Below are 17,500 nucleotides of genomic sequence, written 5' to 3'. Positions count from 1 at the left end.
AGCGCGAGCAAGGTCTATATAAGTACTTATATAGACCTTGAGCGCGAGAGGCCTTGATGCGCCTGGAATTCCCTTTGTGCAGTCACGGGCATAAAGTCTTGTCTTAAGTTCTGGTCGGGGCTGTACTTTTCTTCCTCTCACTGCATTCGCTATACATATATATACAGATATGTACATATATATGAACATATATATATATATATATATATATATATATATATATATATATATATATATATATGTATGTATGTATGTATATACACACATATACGATATATATACATATGCATATGCATATGTGTATATATATATATATATATATATATATATATATATATATATATATATATATATATATATACATATGTATATGTGTATTTATACATACATACATACATATATATATATATATATATATATATATATATATATATATATATATATATATATATATATATATACCTATATATACATGTGTGTATATATAGGCATATATATGTATATGTATATATAATACATATGTGTATATATGTATATGTATATCTCTATGTGTACACACGTACATATTGGTTACCATCCACTGGCAGCGCGGGTTTGGAACGCTGGTCAGGAGGAATGCCAGCTGAGGTCATTACTACTGTACCTCAAAGAACACAGATGCACGATAACAATAATAACCATGATAAGGGTGATTATAATAATGTAATTAGTGATAACGATTATATCTGATATAATTATGTATGATAATAGTTATTTTGACCATGATAACGATGGTAGTGGTTGTGGCAATAATAATAACAATAGATAATGATAATGAGTAATTGTAACCACAATAATAAGAATAATCATATTAATGGTGTAGCAGGACATGTGTATTGTTTATACTCAACTTGGGGTTATCAAAGAAAGCAAAGAGGTTTATAATATATTTATTATCTGACGTTTTCATAGCATATGCTTTTGTATATTAAACTATCAATGCATATAATATAGGAAAAAAATATTTTTTGGGGCGACCCTTAATATCGTCATACAATATAATAAATACATAATAGTTAAAGGGTGCCAAATATGCAGCCCTTGTCCGGTTTACTGCTGTTTCCTGGATAGTACTTGTTAATCTGTTTAGAATATCCTTATATTCTAAATTCATGTCTTTTTATATCATGCATAGTATCATACATCACATTCTTTCATTGGATTTCAAGATAGAATTAAAGTGAAGAAATAGATATTATTAACGTTTTTTTTCTCTCTTGCGAAGCATAGATGAGAATAATTATGCCATTTCTATTTTGCCAAAATACTTCCATGAAGAGCCTGCAGAATATCATGAGCTCAAATTCAACCCATTAGAAATGACTTTGGCACCCAAACAAGATTACAAGATTACATGTATATCTAGATATGATACAAGTCACAATGTCTAACCTATTTGTTTTTAGGCGAGGAAAGCAAAACGACAGCAATGAAAAATTAAGCTGTCCGCTATTTCCTTCGCTTATATTTTCGTTTCTGATAAATTGTCGAACGAATCATATCCCTGAGAGTTGGATCCTTTCTTCGAGCCAAGCGCGCTCTGGCCGCTTCCCCGCCGCGAACCTTGGCGTCTGCTCATCCAGCCTTCTGCGCGGGCTTCGGCAAGGGCAGCTGGACCCGCTGCCGGTGGTGGCAGTGCAGCCGCGCCTCGTGCCGCCCCGACCGCTCGCACGCGGCGAACTCCTGCCGCAACAGCTGCCGCTCAGCCTCCACTGGCGACCACGACACCAGCCCTCTGCTGCTGAGCTCGTGCTTGGCGAACAGGCAGAACTGCACGGGGCAGTCCACCCTGCTGCACGAGCTGGCGTGCAGTGCCAGCACGCTGTTGAAGCAGTGCCACACGTGGCATCGATGGCGGAAGATGCTGATGTGCGTGTAAGCCGCCCTCAGGCTCAGGCACAGCTCGCCGTTGTACGAGCAGCCTTGGCCGGGGCAATACTGGTGGTGGTACAGGAGCTGCGTGGCGTCCCCCTGGGCCAGCGCACTGGCCTCCGCCAGGACTTGTGACGCTCGACACGGGAACTCCTCAGCGTCCTCGCTGTGTGAGGAGGGCCACGGGACGCCGTCCTCGTAGTGCACGGCTGGGTTTCGCTCGTACAGGGCCGCCTCCAGCCTCCGGGCGCGCTCGCCCTCGGGCAGCGCCGCCCCCTCCTCAGAGAACAGATTAAGCGCCGTCTCCAGGATCGTTCTCTTGATACTCTCCCTGTGGTCTTCGGTTTCTTGGCCACTGGCCTTTTCCTCAGGCTTCCAGTTTTGATTAGAAAGAGTTATTCTATTACGGCTATATTTGTCCAAAGAATCTTTACAATGCTTCAATAGCTTTCTTGTTTTTTTATTACTTTTAACAACTTTTGCATCTTGGTTATTTGAATGTGCAAATTTCCTCATATCCTCATCCCATACTTTTGACTTATGGCCCTGAGATCCCACGATATGATCATCAATTATTTTTGTTTTAAGTATTTTCTGAGATTGACATACTTTTTGGTTTCTTCGTACTTTCTTATTAGTTTGTCTGTTAACATTTTTTTGGGCAATAGGAATGTATGTGGTTGATGGATTAAGAAATGTGTCTTTATTATCATTTAGTTCTCCACCAGTCATTTCACTCTGAATATACTCCAACACACTCATATCGCCTTTTTGGCCTCTTTGTGAAGCCTTTAGATACTCAGCTGAGGTGTTTTCCCCAATTTGTGATTTCCCCTTCACGTGGAAGCTGGTTAGTTGTTGTTTGGAAGAAGCATTAACTTCTGGCTGAAGGAAGGGAATCTCATAAGCTCCTCTGTCTTCAAAATTTGCTGAAGTGGGCGGTTGGAAACTTAGACAATTTGAGGGAGTTTGTGGTTTGGGTAAATGAAGGACCTTAAACGAAATGTCCTCCTGCTGGCCATGACTCCGCAGAGGTCCTACTTGAATAGTTTTCACTTGAGGGTTGGACGGCCTAACGATGAAGGGTTTGACTTTCAGAACTATGCATGGGACCCCGTTTCTAAATAATATGCTTTGGGCTGGAGGCTTTACAACACTGATTGGTTTGATGTCCTCTGATATCTTGACGAAAGAGGAGGCTTCTGCGCCAGGCAAGTTGCCAACAAAGGTTTTGACAGATGGAGCAGCCTTATCCTTCATGCTGGCTGGAATCCCCTTGTGCTCCGTCACACTCGGAACTTCACACAGTCCTTTGCGACTGACAAGTTCTAGGTCTTGGAAGTAATATGTAGTAACAGGACCTTGTTTGAAGGCTTTTCTTCTGGACGGGAATTTGTTTCGGATCAGCACTGCGATCTGGAAAGAAAAAGGTAAAGAAAATATTAGACAAAGTGGCTTTCGATTGGTCTCTGTTCTTGGAAACTCAAAAAGGGAAACAGTGTTGGGCAAAGCAACATTCCTGTCACAATGGTTCTCCATGTGAAAAGTATGAGGATAGCAAGCACTACACGACTCTACTTACGCTGGTATCAGGAAGAGGTTCGTCGGGATGGTCGCGGGCATAGGCTGCTGCCACCTCCCATGCAAAGGTCCTCGCCCCTGGTTCGTCCCTCAGCTGAGTGTCCACCCACTTGCGTCCTACTGCCATCCTGCAGCTGATCCCTTGGCCCTCCACAGGTCCTTCTTCTCCACTAACATGCTGTTCCTCATCCCTGAGGCTGCTTTCGTCAGACGACGCTGGTGCCACGTGTGAGGTTGGCCTCAGGTTGTACTTGGGAGCCTGGCTCTGAGGAGACGATGCGCGGAGTGAATAGGAGTCGACGTTGATGATGTTGTTAACCTTTTCAATTTCCGATAAGACGTTTTCAATAGAAGTTAGTGTTTTCGAATGATTGTTTTCGCTGGCAATTGGAGGTAAAATAGTGTCTGTTTTATGTAAAGTTTTTAAGTTGGACTCGCAATAAATTTGATCTTTTTCGAATGCACCCTGTTTCAAGCTTAAACTTTTCGAAAAGTGGTCTAAAGGCAAGTCAGCGGTCCCTCCACTATCCTCAATGAGTGCTGGCGACCAGTGTCTACTTCTGGACAACTTTTCGCTATTGGCGTCACTTAGCAGATGGTAATTGTTGCTCACTTTGGCCAGGAGTCGAGGTGGCTCCTGTACGTCGCTGCCACAGGCTGCCATCTCGCTGGGGTCCTGCTGAGACGCCATACTTGGAGCAGCAGGAGAGGCGCTGTGCTCGCTCCTGCTGACGAAGGACTCAGCGGCAAGACTAGCAGGAGGCGCGACTTGAGGAAAGCTGTCCTCGAAAATATACTTTCGCTTTTTAGGAATGATGGAGGACTCGGCAGAAGCCTTCCTCTTGGTGGGCTGCGTTGGAGAAGGGGCTCTGACGTCAGCAGGGGTGGCGCTGCGTGAGGGGGACACACTGACATCACTGAGGGTGGCGGAGCCAGGGCGTGGAGGGGAGGCAGTGACAGCAGTGTGGGTAGCAGAGCATGGGAGTGGGGGAGTGACGTCACTGCTGATCGCTAAGCGAGGGCCGGGCGGACTGACGTCAGCCTTGGCTTCGTCCAGGGATTTGATGGCCACATTTTTGTAGACGTAGATCTGAGCTCCTTGGCCTCCGCGTCGGCACTTCTGGTTCTTGAATCGGGACTTGAGAACCTTTCCGAACTGAAAGCAAAATCAAGAATCCTATTAGTACACTTGCAAGTCGATCCTGCACGAAACAATTATTGAAAATCTAGACTAAAGGCCAGTGGTTCAGCTGACTGGAAATCTGGTTCCTACCTGTGCTATGTCCATGTAGTGGTGTGGGTTCTCGCTGAGGTAAGTGTTGTACAGGACGTGGACTGGCGTGGTGACGCCCTGGCGGTCCTCCAGTCGCCTGTCGACCCAGTCATCGCAGACCCTTCGCCACTTCGGCCGGTGCGAACTGGAGGAATTAAGGGCGTTGGTAAGATGAGGATTCGGAGGGAGCCAATGTGTGAGCGAAGAGAGAGAGAGAGAGTGTGTGTGCAAAAGAGACACCCAAATATGATTCGCCAAGGAGAGGAATAATTGGGGAAAGAGAGAAAGTGAGAAAGAGATATTTTGTGTCTGTGTGTATTCATACTTATCTACCACAAATTATCATTCATCTTTATCTTCCACATCTACAGATAAGACTACTTATGTTAAATCTCTTTCCTGGCATGACAAACGTTTCCCTATCATATCATTTAAGTAAGAATTTGGGGCATTTAAATTCCCCAAATAGTACCAGAGAGAGAGAGAGAGAGAGAAAGAGAGAGAGAGAGAGAGAGAGAGAGAGAGAGAGAGAGAGAGAGAGAGAGAGAGAGAGAGAGAGAGAGAGAGAGAGAGAGAGAGAATACACATCTATAAATTTTTGAGGATTCCGTGTGTGAGAAAACCTACCTTGGCAGAGGACTCGTCATGAGCGCTTTACCATGTGATCGCTTCCTATTACACAAACGTAAGTTCGAATTCTCTTTATTATCTGTGGATTCAGAATTCAAGTATTTCCTGATGAAGGCTCTACACTTGACCATTTTCCTGTCACATCAGGCAAGTGGATGAAAGTGGGAGACCTGTTCGTGCGAGAGAATAAATGTGTACTACCGGTCGCTCTGCACAACACACTGAACGTTGGCGAGGTGAGCGCTGCCTTTATATAGCTCTGCAAAAAAACGTGTTTCATCATGTTACAAAACGTTGTCCTCAGTTATTTTCGTCTACGTTGGAAGGGTTGCGTCAGTCTAGATAGGAGGCAAAGCTGGATTATATTGCAAGTGCTGAAAACTTGATCGTAAGAGAAGAGAGAGAGAGAGAGAGAGAGAGAGAGAGAGAGAGAGAGAGAGAGAGAGAGAGAGAGAGAGAGAGAGAGAGAGAGAGAGAGAGAGAGAGAGAGGGGGGGGGGTTAAAGGTGGGAGAGGAAAGAGACTAATAGAAAAGAAAAGGAAAAGAAAGAACGAAAGAGGAAGAGAAGGATAGAGACAGTTAAAGAACGAAAGAGAGAGAGAAGGAATCACAAAAGGAAGCGAAGAAAGGCAGGAGTGCCAAGTGCCAACAGAGGCACTCCGACAGGAACAGAAAACGTTTTCCTTCCGTCGCCTCCACGTACAAACACGTACGTACATGTAGGCCTATGTGCGTGAGAGGAAAAATTCAATTTAATATGTCAATGGGCGTTGTTGTTGTTGTTGTTGTTGTTGTTGTTGTTGTTGTTGTTGTTGTTGTTGTTGTTGTTGTTGTTTTTAGAATTCAGTAATGGAGTTCAAACTTGCTTTTCTTATACGAATAATGTGAGTACTTTCTTCACACTAATTCTTCGTCCTGAGCATGGAGTGATTTCGAGCCAGAATAAAATTTAAGACGAAATATTTCGTAAATATATAAATAGCAATGATAATAATAATAATAATGATAATAATAATAAAAGTTATCATTATCATTATTGCTATCATCATTATTTTCATTATCCTCATTAATGTCCTTACATTATCCATATTATTGTAGCTATCATCACCATATCATGTCCTTATCATCATCATTAGTATCCTTATCATCATTATCATTAGTATCCTTATCATCATCATCATTAGTATCTTTATCATCATCATCATCATCATCATCATCATCATTAGAATCTTTATCATTATCATCATCATCATCATTAGTATCTTTATCATCATCATCATCATCATTAGTATCTTTATCATCATCATCATCATCATCATCATTAGAATCTTTATCATTATCATCATCATCATTAGTATCTTTATCATTATCATCATCATTAGTATCTTTACCATTATCATCATCATCACCATTAGTATCTTTATCATTATCATTATCATCATCATCATCATTAGTATCTTTATCATCATCATCATCATCATTAGTATCTTTATCATTATCATTATCATCATCATCATCATTAGTATCTTTATCATTATCATCATCATCATCATTAGTATCTTTATCATTATCATTATCATCATCATCATTAGTATCTTTATCATCATCATCATCATCATTAGTATCTGTATCATTATCATTATCATCATCATCATCATTAGTATCTTTATCATTATCATTATCATCATCATCATTAGTATCTTTATCATTATCATCATCATCATCATTAGTATCTTTATCATTATCATCATCATCATTAGTATCTTTATCATTATCATCATCATCATCATTAGTATCTTTACCATTATCATCATCATCATCATTAGTATCTTTATCATTATCATCATCATTAGTATCTTTATCATCATCCTCATCATCATCATTAGTATCTTTATCATCATCATCATCATCATTAGTATCTTTATCATCATCACCATCATCATCATTAGTATATCATTATCATCATCATCATCATTAGTATCTTTATCATTATCATCATCATCATTAGTATCTTTATCATCATCACCATCATCATCATTAGTATCTTTATCATCATCACCATCATCATCATTAGTATCTTTATCATCATCATCATCATCATCATTGTGGAGATCTGCCTCTTCCCGTTCTTATCTCTTCCTGTGCTTGGCGTCCCTTTCTCCTTCTGGGAAAAGGGATAAACAGGCATCTCATTTCTCATTAAAAGTCGCCGTTTACTGAAACACGTTTTGAACACGTTGGGTGAAGGCCAGTGGGTGACGGTGGTAATGATAACGCCGATACGAACGATAAGAGCAATGATGATTATACTAATAAGAACAGTCATGCTGATGGGCAAATAGAGTAAAAATAAATGGGAATTTTGTAGTAAGAACGTTCATGGTGATGAGGATGATGATGTTGATTACCCAAAAGATACTAATAACATTAAAGTAAAAATGCATATATACATACATACATACATACATATATATATATATATATATATATATATATATATATATATATATATATATATATATATATATATATATATATATATATATATATATATATATATATATATATATATATATATATATATATATATATATATATAGGCAATTAAATGAAAAATGATAAAATAAAATAACGAAAGGTTAACAGATCTTGACACCCATAGCCTTAATTAAGGACCTACCCCCCCCCCACCCCCTCTCCCCTGAAGTAAGGCGTGCGGAAGACTATCAGGAAATCCGGCGAAAGATTTCGTTTCCGAACAAGTCCTGAACACGTCGGCTTCCCGTCGCAGGCCTGCCCTCTTCCGCGCAACTCGAGGAGGAGTCTCTCGAGGCGGAGCGAGCGCTGGAGCCCTTCCCCTGGGGCCGTTCGGAGCCCCCCCCCCCCCCCCCACCCACCCCATGGATAAGCCCCCTCCCCGACGGCTACCCCCTGGACAGCTGACTCCCACTGCCCTTTGATAGTCAACTTCCTCCTGCCCCTAAATGATAACAGCTTTAGAAACTCACCATATAAACAAAATACGAGGAGAAAGTAATAAGGCATAGGTGAAAGATGGAAAGAGGGGAGAGAGTGAAATAGATAGAGAGAGAGAGATAGAGGGTGGTGAATGCAGTAATAACTTTTCGCTGTCTGTCTGTCTCCTTTCTCTCTTTCTATCTCTCTCTGTCTCCTTTCACATTCCCCTTCTCTCCTCTTTCGATTCCCCCATTCTCTATCTTCATATTTTATCTCTCTCTCTCTCCTTTCTATCCTCTCTCTCTCTCTCTCTCTCTCTCTCTCACACACCCACACACACACACACACACACACACACACACACACACACACACACACACACACACACACACATCATACCCTCCCTCACTCGGTCTCTCCCCCTCCCGTTGAATGGACTAAAGGGGGGGAGAAAGTAAGGGCTCCTTCCTTTTCTCTCTCAGCTTATATATCTATATCCACATGTAATCCAATTTCCTATCTGTTTACATATAACAAACGCACACGCGCGCGCACGCAGTGACATGCCTGGCCTGCATAGCGGCAAAGCCTCATGCTCCAGCACGCTCTCCCGGCCAGAGCTTGTCACAGCAGGCAGCGGATGGGGAGGTGGGGGGGGGGGTGTTGCGCGTAGTGGTGCAGGAGCGTGACGCCATGTGACGGGCCTGACTTGTGAATGAAGCCTTTTTTTTTATGTTTTTCACTTATTTGAGGGGTCTAATGTTTCATGACGTTGCGTAGTAGTGTGTTTTCTTTGTTATCATTCATAAAAAAAGAAAAAATGAGGATATTATAAGAAATATATTTGTATCTTAGTTTTCCTGTAACAAAAAGAAAAACATAACTTTTTTCTTCAAAAACTAGATTGAACTGATTCTCCCAAAACTTGAAAAGCTCTTCTCCTGTTATTACAAAATCTAAATTCAGTTTCTATGAAAATTCTAACTGTTTTCTTTAAATATTCTAAAAATATTTTTCTTAAAGACAGTCTGACCGTATTCATCTCTCAACAATCTGAACTGCATTTCCTCTCAAAGACCCAAATTGCCTTCCTTCAACTTTCTGAATTATCAAAGAACAGACTCCAACCCAATCATTTCTCATTTCTAACCTAACCTAATCAAATCTAATCTAATCTAATCTAATCTAATCTAATCTAATCTAATCTAATCTAATCTAATCTAATCTAATCTAATCTAATCTAATCTAACCTAACCTAACCTAACCTAACCTAACCTAACCTAACTTAGCCCTGCATTGTACTCCGAGAAGTCAGCAGACCTGCGACCTCTTCCGCGTTTTTGCAAAAGTGAAGAAAATGAAATGACGATTTTTTTTTTTTTTTTTTTTTGTAAACTGCTTTGGAATATCAAATGCAGATTGATGATTTATTTAGGGGGACAAAGGATAAAATGATTTCGGCAAGATGTGCATATTTGACTTGTGAATTGATATGAGCATAATTAATTATAAAGCAGATCATAATGAACATAATAACTAAAAGTAATTTATAGAATGATAAAGGCAATAATGATGATAATCAGAATGACACTGTCAAATCCACGTTCTATGACAAGCTGGCCGATTACAGAGAAGGGAAACTGATACACGGAAATGCGTCGCGTCAAGAGAGAAGGGATAGAGTTTGTTCGCTGAAGAAATTTGACAATAATTTCTTGACGAAAATCTGGAATCTGAGAATCACAAGAGAGAAAAGTGGATTTGAGGATTTACTTTTGATGTCAGAATCTTGTCTACTTATATTTGTGTGTGTGTGTGTATATATATATATATATATATATATATATATATATATATATATATATATATATATATATATATATATTCTTAACTTCACGGTTGTTTTGGTAAAATTAAACGAGGGACATGTAAAATAGAATAATTTATTTGATAAATAATAATCTGAAAATATATAGTTGTGGAAATTATTAATGGGAAACAAATATAGCAAATGCACTCAACAATTATATCTAAATAATATAACAATATTTTGTACTTCATAAAAGGATATACAATGATTGCCTTATAAGCTAGTTTTATTTTTCATGTCATGCGCACGACCGAATCTGCAGCTTGTCTTAAAAGGAACGCAATTTCGCCCTCGAAAAGGCAGTTCTCTGAACTGCACTCCAAGGGCATGGCTCGTCCTCAGGAACTGCCGCTGGAATCGCTCTCTGCGCCCCCCTGCGTGGCTGCAGCCACCTGCAGCGCACTCAGGACAGGACTGGTGAAGGAGGGACTCCTCCTCCCCACCAGGAGTTCCCCGACTACCTCGAGGCCGCGCGACTCCACGTCTGCTGCGCCGTCCCCAGGCTGCGTCCCGCGGGCCTTCGCCACGGGCTTCGGCAAGGGCAGCTGGACCCGCTGCCGGTGGTGGCAGTGCAGCCGCGCCTCGTGCCGCCCCGACCGCTCGCACGCGGCGAACTCCTGCCGCAACAGCTGCCGCTCAGCCTCCACTGGCGACCACGACACCAGCCCTCTGCTGCTGAGCTCGTGCTTGGCGAACAGGCAGAACTGCACGGGGCAGTCCACCCTGCTGCACGAGCTGGCGTGCAGTGCCAGCACGCTGTTGAAGCAGTGCCACACGTGGCATCGATGGCGGAAGATGCTGATGTGCGTGTAAGCCGCCCTCAGGCTCAGGCACAGCTCGCCGTTGTACGAGCAGCCTTGGCCGGGGCAATACTGGTGGTGGTACAGGAGCTGCGTGGCGTCCCCCTGGGCTAGCGCACTGGCCTCCGCCAGGACTTGTGACGCTCGACACGGGAACTCCTCAGCGTCCTCGCTGTGTGAGGAGGGCCACGGGACGCCGTCCTCGTAGTGCACGGCTGGATTTCGCTCGTACAGGGCCGCCTCCAGCCTCCGGGCGCGCTCGCCCTCGGGCAGCGCCGCTCCCTCCTCAGAGAACAGATTAAGCGCCGTCTCCAGGATCGTTCTCTTGATACTCTCCATGCGTCCTTCGTCAAACCTGTGTTTCGTTTCTTGGTCGGTTGCACTCTCCATACAGTTCTGACCATCATCACCTTTCCTTGCTAAAGATGCTTCACTTTCCTTGGTTTTGCTAAGGGAATTTTCGCAAGGCTTTGAACTCTTCCTTGGATTTTTATTTCTCCTCACTTTTTTGCTTTCTTGATTATTCGTGCGAGCAAATTTCCTCATGTCCGCATCCCAGGCCTTCGATTTCTGGACCTGGAATTCCGAATTCTCCACCACCTTTTTCGGTGACGCCGTTTCAGCTGAACTAAGATTTTCTGATATTTTCTCTGGTGAAGATACGTTCTCATTGATTTGAATATGATCCTTCGTCTCTTCGTTGACCTTTTCCGTAAGATTAGGAATGTCTGTCATTAATGGTGTTGGAAGCACTTTAACAATATCGTCTTTCACTTCACTATTCATTTCACTATCGATATATTGCGAAACGTTCATATCTGAATTACTATCGTATTTTGGCGAGCTTGACTGATCGAATGCACTCTTATTCTCACTGAGCGATTCTATTTTTACTTGGAAGTTACTAAGTATTTGTTTGGGCGAATCAGCGACTCCCGATTGTAGAAGTGGAGTCACCTCAGCCTTTGCAGAACTTGAGAGTCTGAAGAGACCGTTTTTAGAAACATTGTGTGTTTGGGGGGACTGAGACGGAGGATCAGTTTGCTCTTTCGGGATTCGGGGAAGGTTCGCTGAAGAGAGGACCTCATACGAAATGCTGCCCTTCCGCTTGTCGCTCTCCAAAGACCCCTGTTGAGCAGCACCTCCCTGAGACCCCGATGACCCCACGCTAATAGGGGTGACCCTCAAGGCCACGCATGGGACCCCGTTCATCATAAATACACTTTGGGCTGGAGGGTTTACCACAGCAATGGGTTTGCCGTCCTCTGATGTCTTGACCAGGGTGGAGGATTCTGTTCCATGCGCGTGGTCTGATGGACTGGCCTTTCCCTCCACGCTACTTGGAGACCCTCGGTCCTCCTTCACGGATGGAACGTCACACAGTCCTTCGCGATTGACAAGCTCTAGGTCTTGGAAGTAATATGTAGTAACAGGACCTTGTTTGAAGGCTTTTCTTCTGGACGGGAATTTGTTTCGGATCAGCACTGCGATCTGGAAAGAAAAAGGTAAAGAAAATATTAGACAAAGTGGCTTTCGATTGGTTTCTGTTCTTGGAAACTCAAAAAGGGAAACAGTGTTGGGCAAAGCAACATTCCTGTCACAATGGTTCTCCATGTGAAAAGTATGAGGATAGCAAGCGCCACACGACTCTACTTACGCTGGTATCAGGAAGAGGTTCGTCGGGATGGTCGCGGGCATAGGCTGCTGCCACCTCCCATGCAAAGGTCCTCGCCCCTGGCTCGTCCCTCAGCTGAGCGTCCACCCACTTGCGTCCTACTGCCATCCTGCAGCTGATCCCTTGGCCCTCCACAGGTCCTTCTTCTCCACTAACATGCTGTTCCTCATCCCTGAGGCTGCTCTCGTCAAACGACGCTGGTGCCACGTGTGAGGTTGGCCTCAGGTTGTACTTGGGAGCCTGGCTCTGAGGAGACGATGCGCGGAGTGAATAGGAGTCGACGTTGATGATGTTGTTAACCTTTTCAATTTCCGATAAGACGTTTTCAATAGAAGTTAGTGTTTTCGAATGATTGTTTTCGCTGGCAATTGGAGGTAAAATAGTGTCTGTTTTATGTAAAGTTTTTAAGTTGGACTCGCAATAAATTTGATCTTTTTCGAATGCACCCTGTTTCAAGCTTAAACTTTTCGAAAAGTGGTCTAAAGGCAAGTCAGCGGTCCCTCCACTATCCTCAATGAGTGCTGGCGACCAATGTCTACTTCTGGACAACTTTTCGCTATTGGCGTCACTTAGCAGATGGTAATTGTTGCTCACTTTGGCCAGGAGTCGAGGTGGCTCCTGTACGTCGCTGCCACAGGCTGCCATCTCGCTGGGGTCCTGCTGAGACGCCATACTTGGAGCAGCAGGAGAGGCGCTGTGCTCGCTCCTGCTGACGAAGGACTCAGCAGCAAGACTAGCAGGAGGCGCGACTTGAGGAAAGCTGTCCTCGAAAATATACTTTCGCTTTTTAGGAATGATGGAGGACTCGGCAAAAGCCTTCCTCTTGGTGGGCTGCGTTGGAGAAGGGGCTCTGACGTCAGCAGGGGTGGCGCTGCGTGAGGGGGATACACTGACATCACTGAGGGTGGCGGAGCCAGGGCGTGGAGGGGAGGCAGTGACAGCAGTGTGGGTGGCAGGGCATGGGAGTGGGGGAGTGACGTCACTGCTGATCGCTAGGCGAGGGCCGGGCGGACTGACGTCAGCCTTGGCTTCGTCCAGGGATTTGATGGCCACATTTTTGTAGACGTAGATCTGAGCTCCTTGGCCTCCGCGTCGGCACTTCTGGTTCTTGAATCGGGACTTGAGAACCTTTCCGAACTGAAACAAAATCAAGAATCCTATTAGTACACTTGCAAGTCGATCCTGCACGAAACAATTATTGAAAATCTAGACTAAAGACCAGTGGTTCAGCTGACTGGAAATCTGGTTCCTACCTGTGCTATGTCCATGTAGTGGTGTGGGTTCTCGCTGAGGTAAGTGTTGTACAGGACGTGGACTGGCGTGGTGACGCCCTGGCGGTCCTCCAGTCGCCTGTCGACCCAGTCATCGCAGACCCTTCGCCACTTCGGCCGGTGCGAACTGGAGGAAAGTGCAGTTTTAGTGTACTGTTTTTCATGCAACAAAACGAGTCTAAAATGGTGTATGGTAAAATAAGGAGGAAATATGAAATGAAGAGTAGCATAAAAAGTGTGTAATAATGTTGATTGTAATTATTAGGCATCTAGCTCGCAATCATGTAAAGAACACATGTATGTACAGGTTACTCTGTAACCCAGTTTCTGGTTTGTTCCCTAATCAAATGGGACATGTTATACGCGCACCAAACAGATATGCCTTAATACACTTTGTTTCTGATCACATAATAATGGGGGGAAGTGAGGAAGGGAGGGGAGATGGGGAGAGAGAGGGGGAGAGGGGGAGAGAGAAAGAGAGAGAGGGGAAGAGCAGAGAGAGAGAGGGGAAGAGCAGAGAGAGAGAGGGGAAGAGCAGAGAGAGACAGAGAGAGAGAGAGAGAGAGAGAGAGAGAGAGAGAGAGAGAGAGAGAGAGAAAGAGAGAGAGAGAGAGAGAGAGAGAGAGAGAAAGAGAGAAAGAGAGAAAGAGAGAAAGAGAGAGAAAGAGAGAGAGAGAGAGAGAGAGAGAGAGAGAATGTGTTTATATTTACGTTTACGCATATATCTGTAGCAATCTATCTATCCACACACATATTGAGGGAGAAAAGCAAACCTAACATTCCAACCAAATATAAAACTTAAGTTCCTTTTAACATCAAATCACAAGTATTCAAGCAGCATTTAATGTCAATTTAAATAACTAAGTTCAAACGGAATTAATAAAGAAATAAACCTTGGCTTTCCTCTCTACTTCCACAGATCGTACGAGCTTTCTTGCACCAAATTTAAGTGTTAATAACAAATATATGATTAATCATAAGATTTAAGTGAAAAGATTAAGTGTCACTCGTTTTGACTGAACATTCTGTACACAACAGCACCTTGTCTATCAACTAAAAGAAAAAAAATCTAATGTATTTAGAACAGTAAGTTCTTGATCTACAAACAGTATTCTTAGGACACACATAAACCTATTTCTATAAGGTTTAAAGAAACTTTTTGACGCAACCTTTGTCGGTGTTCATAGTTTGGAAGAAAGTAACTTACCTCTTTGATGCGTTTGCCATGTAAGCTTTGCTGTATATGCGCTTTCGCCTTGAAATATTGATGTAGGAATTCTCCTTATTATTCACTGGTTCACTGTTAAAGTATTTCCAAATTAATTCTCTGCACTTGACCATTTTTCCGAGCTACAGTAAACACCAAGACGAGTGTGAGTTTTCATGAGCGTTGATGTTCACTCAGCCACTGTCACTGGTCGACTAAACGTTGGCGTTCAGGTGGCGCGGTATTTATGCCTCGACCCCGAGATTGCGTCATGCTTACGTCACCACTTCTTTGAATGGTATTTTTTTCGGACAGTTTACCTTGTTGATATCAATAATAATTACATACGCACGTACATAATTCATTAAATATTCTTCATTTACATTGCAAGAAAATATACATACGAAGTAACGAAGAAGAATCGAAACAGGAACAAACCTGTTCTTAATTCGTCTTAAAGAAGACGACAAAAAAGAGAAGAAAAATGGAAAATTCAGCGCACCCCTTGACCCTTTTTGAAGAAATTTCCACCACCTCGCGACATCTTCTGATAACCCCCCCCCCTCCCGGAGTATCCCAGACTCACGGGAGTTCCCTATACCCCCCCCCCCCTTTGAACCCCCTCATCGCAGCGGAACAAACATGAGCGTCGCCCTTTCTCCGGTTCCACGAAGAACAACGCGAAGAACAACGTGAACGCACAAACACCCGAGGATATTTACCACCAGATCCTGACGAGGCAGTGGCGAGGAGGACGTCGACATGCCCCAGCCTGTTCCGGCGCCGTGAGTCACCGACACGTGTTGGTACTTGTCTTTGTTTTGAGTCGTGACAAGTTGGGGGCCTCTGACGTTGTGTCACGTGCGTGTGCGTTTCAGCTCTCAACAAACGGACGTGTGTGCGTGCGAGTGCATGCGTTACATCATTCTATATCATATCATGGCGTATTCTAATACATGTATGCATGTATACATACATATATATATATATATAATATATATATATGTATATATATATATATATGTGTGTGTGTGTGTGTGTGTGTGTGTGTGTGTGTGTGTGTGTGTGTGTGTGTGTGTGTGTATGTGTGTGTGTCTGTGTGTGCGTGTGTATGCAGATGCAAACGCACACACACACACACACACACATGTATTTATATTTTTTTGTATACATGTATTTATATGTATCTTTTCTTTTGTAATCGAGAGAGAGAGAGAGAGAGAGAGAGAGAGAGAGAGAGAGAGAGAGAGAGAGAGAGAGAGAGAGAGAGAGAGAGAGAGAGAGAGAGAGAGAGAGAGAGAGAAGTCCGAAGTGCCTACGTCATAGTGAGGATCTGCGGTCCGTCGCCAGCTGAGCGACGATGCCGGCCAAGACACGCACGGCAAAGCCACGAATCTTGTTTTTACGGATTAACTATTATTACAGGTTCGGATAAGGGAGCAGAGTTGGCATTTTCCACTGAGCGCCCGTTGCAGCAATCTTCATCGAGTGTTGCAGTCACAAAGAGAACTTGTAATAAATATGAGTAAAGTAAGGAAGTAAATATCCGCAATGACATCCTGCCTTCGTAACCCGCATATCTCGAACGTCACAAAAGCTTTCGTCTTATCTCTCCTTAACTTTTTATCTAATTTCTATATCTCTTTCCTCTATAAGCCCACTGCGAAAAGGCCGTGTATGAATGACGACGCACATATAGCGTAAGAGAGACAGCGCTACTGTGACTCACCTATGACGTCACGGTCGAGATCCGGTTTCTGGAACTATCTAGTATTTTCCTGACAATGACCCGCGCGAATTTCTCTCTTGATCTGATGCAGCTCTCTCCCGTCATTACGTTAGCTGCATATGCAATGGGCTACGGCACTGAACCCACGGCACAAAGGGGACAAAATAGGCACCGATAGATAGAATATAAGGCTAACTTACTCGAAACCAAAGTCAACTTACCGACGGCGCGGGGTTGCCAGTTCGTTCTATTTTGGCGTGGGGTTTTGGCGAAGTGAAGGTGTGGTGAATGAGTCCTGCCTATTCGCCGAGGGCTGGGCTGGGCGGTTCCGGGAATCTGCGAAAAATTACTCGCCAATTCCTGAAAGATTGGCACGGCGGTTACTCATAGGGATGAGAAGAAATGGTCTGAATATCCTTAAATGTATATGTATTAATAAAGATATAAGCGTGTTTACATAAACTTATTCTTATACAATATGCGTAAATATATATCCATACACTTATGTATACACATACAAACCTACACAAATACATAGATGCATGCATATATACATATATATATATATATATATATATATATATATATATATATA

The 17,500-nt window shown here is 43.2% G+C and overlaps 2 protein-coding genes across 4 annotated transcripts in view; both read right to left on the bottom strand.

Annotated features, from left to right (window-relative positions):
* Positions 1-1,037: 1,037 nt before the first annotated feature.
* Positions 1,038-5,607, bottom strand: LOC113816151 (uncharacterized). 2 transcript variants are annotated; one of them, XM_070140436.1, is made up of 5 exons: positions 5,393-5,607; positions 4,766-4,910; positions 4,106-4,648; positions 3,494-3,757; positions 1,038-3,327 (listed from the first exon to the last, which is right to left on the bottom strand). In XM_070140436.1, the coding sequence occupies exons 1-5, from the start codon at positions 5,524-5,526 to the stop codon at positions 1,615-1,617; spliced, it is 2,799 nt and encodes a 932-aa protein (XP_069996537.1). In that variant the 5' UTR covers positions 5,527-5,607; the 3' UTR covers positions 1,038-1,614. The 2 variants fall into 2 exon arrangements, with proteins under 2 accessions (XP_069996537.1, XP_069996536.1); XM_070140435.1 differs by having other exon boundaries at positions 1,042-3,327; positions 3,494-4,648.
* Positions 5,608-10,280: 4,673 nt separating this feature from the next.
* LOC113816149 (uncharacterized) overlaps positions 10,281-17,500 on the bottom strand; it is a 23,692-nt gene continuing 16,472 nt past the window's right edge. The window contains exons 2-6 of one of the 2 annotated variants that reach the window (XM_070140434.1): positions 17,127-17,265; positions 13,952-14,096; positions 13,293-13,835; positions 12,681-12,944; positions 10,281-12,514 (exon numbers count right to left, since the gene is read on the bottom strand). In XM_070140434.1, coding sequence (XP_069996535.1) covers positions 10,562-12,514; positions 12,681-12,944; positions 13,293-13,835; positions 13,952-13,966 — 2,775 coding nt within the window. In that variant the 5' untranslated portion in view covers positions 13,967-14,096; positions 17,127-17,265 and the 3' untranslated portion in view covers positions 10,281-10,561. Of the gene's footprint in view, positions 12,515-12,680; positions 12,945-13,292; positions 13,836-13,951; positions 14,097-15,176; positions 15,407-17,126; positions 17,266-17,500 lie in introns of those variants that run through there. The other variant, XM_070140433.1, reaches the window with a different exon arrangement.

Source organism: Penaeus vannamei, chromosome 26 (genome assembly GCF_042767895.1).
Source record: "Penaeus vannamei isolate JL-2024 chromosome 26, ASM4276789v1, whole genome shotgun sequence".
Lineage (NCBI taxonomy): Eukaryota > Metazoa > Arthropoda > Malacostraca > Decapoda > Penaeidae > Penaeus > Penaeus vannamei.
Note: the sequence above shows the minus strand (reverse complement) of the source record. Positions and strands in the feature narration are given on the sequence as shown.

Excerpts from the sequence above, each read along its gene's own strand:
- LOC113816151 (XM_070140435.1), bottom strand. The coding sequence starts at position 5,526 with ATGGTCAAGTGTAGAGCCTTCATCAGGAAATACTTGAATTCTGAATCC. Across the intron at positions 4,911-5,392 it reads ATGACGAGTCCTCTGCCAAG|TTCGCACCGGCCGAAGTGGC; the intron begins GTAGGTTTTCTC and ends TAATTCCTCCAG. Across the intron at positions 3,328-3,493 it reads AACCTCTTCCTGATACCAGC|ATCGCAGTGCTGATCCGAAA; the intron begins GTAAGTAGAGTC and ends TTTTCTTTCCAG.